The sequence below is a fragment of the Pteropus alecto genome, unplaced genomic scaffold, assembly GCF_000325575.1.
Source record: "Pteropus alecto unplaced genomic scaffold, ASM32557v1 scaffold125, whole genome shotgun sequence".
Classification (NCBI taxonomy): domain Eukaryota; kingdom Metazoa; phylum Chordata; class Mammalia; order Chiroptera; family Pteropodidae; genus Pteropus; species Pteropus alecto.
In genome coordinates this window covers 10,727,831-10,738,348 of record NW_006436888.1, presented here as the reverse complement: position 1 = coordinate 10,738,348, position 10,518 = coordinate 10,727,831, and the positions used below count along the sequence as shown (strand labels likewise).

Here is a 10,518-nt window from a genome sequence, read left to right as displayed (position 1 = left end):
CTCCTGGCTGGGGACCCTGCGTCCCACGTGGAGGTGACTCCTTCCCGGGGCCACTGTGCCGGGCACGCTGCACGCGGTGGCCACCAATGTCCTGGGCTGGGGGGCAGGCTGGGGTGCCAGATCGGGGACAAAGGGCAGCCCGTCTCCCAGGCTCAGCAGGGAGTAATGACGTTTAGGAAAAGGAGCCCTAGAAATGCTCAAGGGCTTCGCGCCAAGCCGCCGCCCTGATAGCTGGCCCGGACCTCGCAGCTCTGTCCTGGAGGGTCCGTGATGTCCGGGGCTGGCAGGGGTCACAGACGGACAGCGAATGGCCAAGGTGTAGGTTTGGCAACAGGTGGAAGAGCCCCAGACCGAACTTGGAGGCCAACGAACTTGGAAGCCGGGCCTGGGGGCAGGGAAGCTGCGGGAAGCTGGGATCTGCCTGTGTGGCCTGCACAAAGGTCACAGGCAGCTGCCCCCTGGGACCCCGTTATTGTGTGTTGTTTCAGCTACGAGGTGCCGACTGGCCTCAGCCCACCCCACACCCAAGTGGCCAGTCTGAGCTCTGCCCGAGTGTTTGTCCTTCCCCTCTGTCCCTCCTGCGAATGCCAAATGCCCCGGCCAGCGCCGGGCCACGGGGACACACCTGTGGGGCCTGACCCGGCATTCAAGACTGACATGCAGTCTTCGGCCCCCACGTGGGCCACTTGTGGGGCCAGAATCCAGAGGCTGGAGGGCAGGCGCCTCCCGATTCATCCCCGAGTGCCACACAACAATGAGAAAATCTTAGCCCCCTCCGAGAACCGAGTGCGCAGGCCAGCTGTGGTGTCCCCAGGCTGGACCCCAAGTCACAGCGTCCCGCTGGCCACCCTGCTCCCACAGCAGCTCGCCGGGGACACACACTCCCCCAAATGTTGGACCCCAGATCTCAGAAGCCTCGTGGTGGGAGCTGACAGGGGTCCCGAGTATGCCACACGTTTTATTCCGTTTCTGTCTGGAGGTGTCCTTGGGGAAAACGTCTGAACACATGACGTTTTTACTGACTCCCACCCAGAGCTCAGCCCGGTGGGTGCCCCTGAAGCCTCACATCTGTAGCGCATGTCTACACCACGAGTCTACACTGCATGACTAGCACTTATGAACTTTTTGCTGGTGGGTTGGCAGAGCACGCAGTGAGGCCCTGTGTCCTCTGGGAGAGCTTTCTGGGCTGGGGAAGGAGCTGGACTAGGGGGAGGAACACCATCAGATGAGCATCGTGCTCACCAAGACGCCCACCCTCCCCGAGAAGACAGTACAGTGAGCCTTGGTTCCCAGGCCTGGCCATGGCCCACCTTGCCCCTGGCTTCCTCCTCGAAAGTCCAGTGTGAGTACTTGTTTGGTGGGCACGGGTTCTCTGGAGGCTGGACTCAGAAGCTCAGGCTGTGGGACAGAGACGTCCCAGCTCGAATCAGGGCCACTTTGTTCCTGACCCCATCGACTACTAGGTGCAGCTCTGAGACAGAGCTCCCGGGGCTGCAGAGAGCAATGAGGGGCCCTGACTTCAAGCCATGGCAGGGACATGCACTCCTGCAGAGAGCCGGCAGGGCCCAGAGGTCTTCGCTTATTCTATCTACTCGGTGAGACAGAGAACCAGGGCTCCGGGGTGAGGGAGGAGAGATCTCTGAGGGCTTCCTGGAGGAGTCTGAATTCAAAACAGATGTTCTACGTGCCTGCTGTGATGGGGCTGTGGGCATTGCCTCTCTAACCTGGACCCGTGCCTTGTGCCTGGTCACTCCTTAGCAAAGGAAGTGCATTCTTGTCGCCTCCACGAATGACAGCTCAGTGGGCCAGAGACACTAGTTCTCTGGGTAGGCCCAAGCCGGGCTGCTTCACTTGGTTCTAAGGCTCGGCCTCAGGAGCACAGCCCGCTGGTAACGCCGCCTGTGGGTACGGCTTGGCCTCTTGCACTAGGTGTCTGAGCAGGCAGGGAGTCGGGGGCTGCGAGCCTCGCCCCCCCAGAGGCCGTGATGCAGGCGGAGCATCACAATCCCTGGCTGGATTGTTACATAGGCGGCGTCACCATGGGCGAGGCCCGAGCAGCCCGGGCCACTGCAGGAGCAGATCTGTGGGTGAGGATGGAGGGCCCTCGTGGACCCGCCGTCTGCTAGCCCTCCCGGGAGACCCCCCCGAGGAGCGTGGAATCCCGTGCCCTGAAAACTTCCAGAGGGACCTCTCGTGTCACAGTGGCCGAGAGGGTTCTGTCTTCATTTGGCCGACGCCGGAGAGGGACGCTGCAGGCATGTTTAACCCACTCGTGTTAGATTCTCCGGCCGTGATTTTTGACAACGGGTCGGGCCTCTGCAAAGCAGGCCTGTCCGGGGAGATCGGCCCTCGCCACGTCATCAGCTCCGTGGTGGGGCACCCGAAACTCAAGGGGCCTTCGGCGGGGGCCAACCGGAAGTCGTACTACGTGGGGGATGCCGCCCTGCACGAGTCCGAGGTCTTGCACCTGCAGAGCCCCATCGAGCGGGGCCTGATCGTCCGGTGGGACGACATGGAGAAGCTCTGGAAGCACCTGTTCGAGTGGGAGCTGGGCGTGAAGGCCAGCGACCGGCCCGTGCTCATGACCGAGCCCTCCCTGAACCCCAGGGAGGCCCGGGAGAAGATGGCTGAGGTGATGTTCGAGAGCTTCCACGTGCCCGCCTTCTACCTGTCGGACCAGGCCGTGCTGGCCCTCTACGCCTCGGCCTGCGTCACGGGCCTGGTGGTGGACAGCGGGGACGGGGTCACTTGCACCGTGCCCATCTTCGAGGGGTACTCCCTGCCCCACGCGGTCACCAAGCTCTACGTGGCGGGGAGGGACATCACGGAGCACCTCACGCGGCTGCTGCTGGCCGGTGGGCGGGCTTTCCCGTGCACGCCGGACAAGGCCCTGGTGGACGACATCAAGGAGAAGCTGTGCTACGTGGCCGTGGAGCCGGAGAAGGAGCTTTCCCGGAGGCCGGAGCTGCTGCTCAGGGACTACAAGCTGCCGGACGGGACCGTGATCCGCATCGGCGACCAGCTGTTCCAGGCGCCCGAGGCCCTGTTCAGGCCCGAGCTGCTGGGCATCCACAGCCCGGGCCTCTCCAAGACCGTCTCCTACAGCATCACCAAGTGCGACGCCGACATCCAGAACACGCTCTTCGGGGAGATCGTGCTGTCTGGGGGCAGCTCCCTGTTCCAGGGCCTTGACGACCGGCTCCTGAGGGAGCTGGAGCAGCTGGCTTCCAAGGGGACCCCCATCAAGATCACGGCTCCCCCCGACCGCTGGTTCTCCACGTGGATCGGTGCCTCCATCGTCACCTCCTTGAGCAGCTTCAAGCAGATGTGGGTCACCGCTGCAGATTTCAAGGAGTTTGGGACGGCCGTGGTTCAGCGAAGATGCTTCTGAGGGCCCCGCGCCCGGAAGCCCCGGGGGCTGTGAGCTCGCCGCTCGGTGCCGGGGGAGCACAATAAAAAGACAAAATGATGCAGTCTGTCCTTGGCCGCATCAGCTCTGTTCGTTCTCGGAGGCCTTGACCTTGGCGGTGAATCTCTTTTAAGGAGTCCCGTCCCCCATCCCCCTCCACCCCCCAAGAAAGCCCTGGTTATGAGTTTAGGCTGTGTCCATCTGAAAGTTTGGACCAAAAGCAGGGTCCGGGGCCTCGTGCCCGGGGCTCCAACGGGCAGGGCCCTGGAGTCTGCCTTTAAACGTGTTTGAGGTGGATCGGAGGCAGGGTCAGGGACAAGCCGGAACGCTGCCCTGTTTTGAGGGTCAAAGCTGCGGCTGGGTGGACCCCGACCCCGCAGGACTCTGCCGGCCAGCTGAGCAGGACGGCGCCCTCGGCCCGGCCCGATGGGGGCGGGCCGGAGAGACATCGCCGCCTGCTGCAGCTTCTCCAGGGAAGCGGGTAAGAATCAACAGCTCCCCTCGAATCGACAGCAATCTCCTCGATTGCTGGGACCTTTCTGTTACTTTTACCATCAAAGATGTTCACGGCCGTGTTCGGGGTAAAATACCAGAGACAGAGTTAGTGACCGTCAATGAAGTAACGGTCGGATCCATTATGCGAAGGGGAATTTTTCTACGTTGATTTAGTGGAGTTCCCCCCAGATATTACTGGGAGAGAAGTGGAAACACAGAGAAGTCTTTTGAAATGACCCCCCCTTTTTTTTTTTTGGTAAAGAAAACGACGGCCCTTCCCCGCGTATGTCCGCACGCCGTCGTGTGTTCTTAGATAAGTGAATGTTTGTTTCCCTAGGGTTGTAACTCATGGAGCAAAGCACAGAAAGGTAGAGAGGGGTTGGCCGGGGAGGAGGGAAGGAACGGAAATGCAGGGGGCAGGGAAGAGGGAGGGCGGAGTCTCAAGAACAATCCTCAAATACATCCCGAACGAAACGAGCCCATCTGTCTAGACCGGTGTGTGTCTGTGCGCATTGAGCGTTTGCAAAGTGTGTGTTTTCCCGTCCTCTTCCTTCCAAACCACCTGCGTCGTATGTGGGATGAGCACACGGTGTACGAGAAGACAGAAGAGTCGTATTTTTCATCCGCGGTGCCCGTATCTGTCTTTTAATCGGTGTATTCGGACGGTTGACGCTGAAAGCGATGTGTTCTGTCTTAAGTCCGACGTTTCATCGTTTGTTTGTTTTCTCTGCTTCTCGTTCCTGTTTCTCTCTTCGCACCTTCCGGTGGGTTACTCGAACATCTTCGAGAATTCCATCTCGATCTTTTCACGGGGTTTCGAGTTTAGTGCTTTGTATGAGCTCTTTGCGACCACAGTTCACTGGTGCCGACACGTCTGTCACCACTCGGAGTGAAGGGTAGAAACCTGACTTCTGCTTAAGTCCCTTTGCCCTCCCAGCTTTTAAAATAGAATTGTCTTCAGGGTTCCCTCTGTACATCAAGCACAATCTCAGATGGCATTAAGACTCCTCCTTCAACCATCAGGTGACTTAGGAAGCTCACAGGAAGAACGTTCTAACACGGCTCCCCCTGTCCTTCCCAGCCCAAGCTCCCCCTCTTTCCGTTCTGCGATCTATCATTTCCTTTCTGCTTAGAAACTTCCTTCAGCTGTTTTTTGAGAATAGGCTGCGAGCGACAGATCTCTCCGGTTTGCTGTCATCTGAGAATGTCTTTATCTCCCCTTCATTCCTGAGGATACTTGGGCTGGATATAGAATTTACGATCGACTTTTTTTTCAGCAGTTGGAGAACGCTGTGCCGGTCCCTTCTGCGCAGCCTCTGGGGCTCCAGATCAGAAATCACCTGCTCCGTGCCGGGTAATGTGTCATTTCTCTCGGGTTGCTTTCAAGAGTTTTCCACTGTCTTTAGTTTCCAGAAGTGTAATTATGTGTCTTGGCATGGATGCCTTTGATTTATCTGACTTGGGATTGATCCAGAATCTGTAGATTTATGTCTTTGCCAAATTTCGGCAGTTTTCTGCTATTTTTTTTTTTAACGCCTTTTCAGCCCCGCCCTCTTTTCTCTCCTCCTGAGTCTCTGAAGACACAAAAGTTCTCAAGTTTACTACGGTCCCACGGGCTCCTGAAGATCCGTTCACCATTTTTCGGTTTATTTTCTCTGCTGTTCTCGTCCTCGGTCCTGCAAATCACCGATTCTATGCTGTCATCTCGCTCTACTCTTGAGGCCCCTCCAGCCCATTTTTAAAATTTCTGTTGTATTTTTCAGTTTGATCATTTCCATTTAGTTCTCTTTTTATAACTTTGAATTCTTTGCCGAGATTTTCCATTTTTGCGTTTGTTTCCAGGGAAATTGTAATTGCTTGCTAAAACATTTTTTACGATGGCTGCTTTCAAACCCTTGCCCAGATAATTCCAACATCTGAATCATCTCGGTCTGCTCCAACACTCACATCTGTGGATTGCCTGTTCCCATTCGGTTTGTGATGTTTCTGGTTCTCGGTGTCATGAGCAATTTTCTATCGTGCTCTGGACATTTTGAATATCCTGAGACCCTGAGCCCTGTTTCATCCTCTTTTCGTAGTACGTCCTTCTGTTGAGGTGCAGCATGAGGGCTGGATGGGTGGGTTTGTTTAGTTTTCTGATGGGCCCCGCTGATACCACCCCAGAAACGTGGGCGCTGGCTCACGTGGCCTTGCTGCACATGGGTAGAGCAGAGGTTCAGCTCCCCACTGGGCCTGACGGACGCCTGGCAAGGGGGAGCATCAGTTAGCTCTCCCACCCCCACTGCCTTCTGTCTCGCTAATGCTGGGTGAGGCTGGAGGTTCAGGTCCCCCCCAGATCCCTCAGACACCAGGGGTGGGGGCAGGGGAAGCAGTGCTGATGAGACCTGGCTCACACAACCTCATTCAGTCCTTTTATTGTCAGACGGGGCTGGGGACTCAACTCAGCCCTGGACCCCACCAACAGTATCCCAGCAGGAGTATCTGAGAGTCACCTGCTTCTGCTGAGTGGGGACGGAGCAGCTCCCTGCTCAGTCCTGCAATGCCCCCAGCAGGGGGATTGGAGCCTCTAGTGAAGACGACAGTGATGGTGATGATGATGATGATGGTGGTGGTGATGATGATGATGGTGGTGATGATGGTGGTGATGATGATGATGGTGGTGGTGATGATGATGATAGTAGTATCATCACCTTTCTCATATGATTGTAGTGAGGTTGAAACCTAATCCATGTAAAGTAACCAGCACAGAGCCTGGCCCACTAAAGCGGGGGGAGGCGACGAGTGTGTAATTAAATTTCATTTACCCTTAACTTCCCTCTCAAACCTCTACTCTTTTTCTGGCTTATCTTTATCTTCTTTATTTGTTTATTCATATAAAACATCAGTTTCTTATAGCTGCTTCAGCAGAGAATCACACACACACATTTTCTTACAGCCTTGGAGGTCAGAGGTCCAAAATCAGTTTCACTGGGTCAAAATCAGTGTGTTAGGAGGACTGAGTTGGGTCCAGAGGCTATAGAAGAGAACGCGTCCCTTGTCTTTGGCATGTTAGAGCTGCATGCCTTGCGTGCCCTGCTCTTGGTCCTTCTTCTGTCTTTAAGGCCACCACTGTCAACCGTGGTCACGTTGTCTTCTGTCTCAAATCTCCCTTTTTCCCCCTTCGAAGGGTATGAATAAAGATAGGGCTAATTGTATGACTAATGGTCATAAACAAGACCTCAGAAAATCGGACTTGAAACATTTTTAACCCAAGTATAAACACATATTTCTTTCTGCCATTAGAACAGATAGGAAAATATAATGAACTCCATTAAAGAAGCCATGGTCTATACAGTCTACAGTATCTTTCTGGAGTGACTTACATCAATTAATAGCTAAAAGTGATAGGAATAATAATAGTCGATGATTTTTATGATAGTGATACAGACACAGGTGATGACGGTGATGGTGGTGGTGATGGTGGTGATGGTGGGGGTGACGGTGGTGATGATGGTGATGATGGTGACAGTGGTTTTCTGACCTCTAGGTCATCTTCAGCACTATGGCCTTGGGGTGCTGAAGTGTGGAGAGGGAAAGTAGCTCCCCAAGTCCCTGATAGCAGGGGCTTTGTAACCAGTCTGGCTTCTGAATCTGGCTTCCTCGTGATGCCATGTGATGACACAGACTCAGATACACAGGGGACAAGGGGGGAAGCCCCGCCTGGTCGCTCTCTCCCCGGGAACACACCCTCTTCTGCGTGGAGCTTCGTCTCAGATCCAGGAAGCTTGGTCCCCACAGCCTGGTGTGGCTGAGATGCCAGTGCTTGCTCGCTCGTCACTCACTCACAGATACTGCAGGGAGTCCTGTCGTGTGGCAGGCACCTCTCCATGTGCTGTGGGTCCTGAAGGGAGCAGAACACGCTGCTCTGTCCCCCACGGGCTGCCAAGGCTGGGCAGTGGCAGTGACAACGAGGAGTGCACGTGGGTTGAACCGACAGACCTGATGTGTGCAGCGCAGGACCCGCTCACTCGACAGTGATGTGCCACCAGCTCAGGCTCTGCACTTGGGCACCCCTCCCCCGCAAAATGGGGGTCGCAGCAGGGCCGGGAGCAGGGTCCGCCGTGCAGGCCCTGCACACCTGCATGGACGAGAGGCTGTCAGTCAGCACGGGCGCCAGGGCTGGGGGGCGTCCAGAGGCCCCGGGGTCAGTGCCCCTCTTGCCCCAACCCGAGGTCGGAAGTCTGTGTGGAACATTCTCCCCAGGACCTTCCAGCACAGGGGCTGTTGGAGTGAGGGCGCCTGTTCCCTGACCAGGACAGAGGAGCAGGCCAGGAAGGACAGGCTGGGCTGCCACACTGTCTTCCCCAGGACAGAGTCGAGGTCCAGTGGCAGGACCGTCTGCAGCAGCGTCAGCTCTGCAGACTCTCTTGCAGCTGTGTTTTTGGAGTCAGTGGGCAGGGGACACCTCCAGGCCCTGAGTCCATGCCTGCTACACCCCCCATGCTCCTGTCACCCCTGCTCGTTCCCAAATGAGGGGACAGGGCTCCTCCGCCCCCAGGGCCGGGCTCACGGGGTTGTCGGGGAATCCGGCGCAGGGGTCTGAGGCCCTGAGCCAGCATAGGAGACTTGGAAGCAAATGCGCTCTGCCCGCGGACGGACCGAATGGCATGGAGCCTGCTCACTTCTGTGGCAGACGGGGTTCCGGTCGTGCCCCGGGGAACTCAGTGCAGGCGATGGGAGAACCGGGGCCGCTGGAGCTGGTGACCCCTGGGGAGAGGCACCCCTCCCTCTAACTCACGGGGACGCCCGACTCCTCTGCAGGCTACCCAGGGGACGTCGGCTTCCGTGGGCAGAGTCTCCATCCTCCAAAGGAACGTGTCCGACTCTCAAGCTACCCAAGGGTCCCATGGGGAAGGGTGGGTGTGGCCCCTGGGTCCCCAGCACCCTGAGCGTGAATGTGCGGGGGTTGTGTAGCCGAGGGCCTGTGCTGGGTGCTGCCATGCCTCTTGGAGGCCCGGGCTTTGGGGGACCCCGCATGAGCTGCATGAAGCCTGGCATTTCCGGGAGGTGGGGCAGGAGCCCGGGTCCTGGGGGCCGGAGAGCCAGGGGTTCGGGCATGAGTCCGGAGCCAGACAATCCGGCCACGGCCTAGCTCAGCCCCACGTAACCTGGTCAGGCCTCAGTCTCCCCGTTCGTATGCCACGTGCAGGCGCAGACAAGCCAAGCTCCAAGGGCGAATGATCTGTATAGGCCCAGCTCTCTGCGGGCACTGGGGGGAGCAGGCACCTGTCCTCAGGTGCGCAGGTGTCTGAGCTGCAAAGAGGGGAAGGGGAGCAAATGGCCAGGGCTCAGGGTTGGTCTAGCAAAGACCGAGGCTCCCCTGCCCCCCAACCTCCTGCCACCCAGGTCCGAAGCAGGACGGAGGGGCGGGACTGGGCCAGGCTGACCGCTACTAAGTTCCGCTCACTCTCTATCCTTTCTTGATTTCACGGGTGCGCATGGCGGGGAAGGGGGGGGTGGTCTGAGAAGAAATGATGGGCGTGCCCTCAGGCTGGTGGGTTCAACCCTGTCCCTGCCCGGCCACAGCGGCTTTGGCTTCCAGAGCTCCTGCTTGTGGAGGGGCAGGGGACCGAGTTGCCTCAGCAGCAGAGACCAGGCTCCAGGAAGGCTGTCACTCCCTCGGTGCCCGTCCTGGCGTGCAGCTCTTTCTCATCCTGAGAGGTGACCTCCTAAGGCCAGTCCAAAACTCCTGGCCCCTCACCTACTCTGACGCAAAGAAACCAGAGCTGGTTCCAGCCTCACAGTTTTGCTAAAAATGAAAATCTCTGCCTCCCGCGAGGACACCCAGGAAGCCTCCCCTGGCTGTGGTCCCAGCTGCGGGCAGAGCCGACACCCAGGATGCCTCCCCTGGCCGCGCTGTCACCAGGCTACGCATGCACCGTGTCTGCAGCAGGTGGTGGTTCCCCTCCTGTCCCCTCAGGCCCGGCCACAGCTCTCGCATGTCCGGTTTAAGTGCCCAGCACCTTCTCGTCCTGTCCGGGCTTCCCCAGGCATGCCGACCCCGCGTGTTGGGGGCTCTGTCACCCAGCGACAATGCCTGGCCCTGGGAACAGTGCGCTTATTGTCACAGCCAGCCCTGGCTCGGAGCACGGAAACATAAGATGCTGCGGCCCGGCTATCAGCCGCGTGGGGAGACGGGCCGGGCTCCAGCTGCGAGAAGACATAATAATTTCCCCCATTATTCTCCACCTCGCTCCACCTTTGGCAGCGGCCGCTGCAGGAGGGAGAGGGTGGCTGGGCTGCAAGGGCCCAGGGTCCCAGGACGCAACACCTGGGCAGCTGGGCCACGTCCAGAGCTCACCCGGCCAGGGTGGCTGTGGCGGGGGTCATTGCCACACCAGGGGCCTGGCTGGGCCACCGCACAGGCGCGGCACTTCCGGGGTCTGCCCCGCCCCCCCACAGTCATCTCTGGACCGGAGGCCCAAGTCCTGGCAGGGCCGGGGATGACGTGGGAGAGATGCAGGCGGAGGGCGGGGGCATCCCGGTGGCCCCCGGACCCGGGAGACCGGGGGCTCTGACCGCCGCTGCCAGGCTGCTGGGGGGTCGGCGCCATGGCAGAGGACCCCCGGAAGCCC

At 58.5% G+C, this 10,518-nt stretch overlaps 1 protein-coding gene across 1 annotated transcript; it reads left to right on the top strand.

Moving 5' to 3' along the window:
- Positions 1 to 2,257: 2,257 nt before the first annotated feature.
- On the top strand, positions 2,258 to 3,391 carry ACTRT2 (actin related protein T2). Its single transcript, XM_006914408.1, has one exon. The coding sequence runs from the start codon at positions 2,258 to 2,260 to the stop codon at positions 3,389 to 3,391; it is 1,134 nt and encodes a 377-aa protein (XP_006914470.1).
- The last annotated feature ends 7,127 nt before the right edge of the window (positions 3,392 to 10,518 follow it).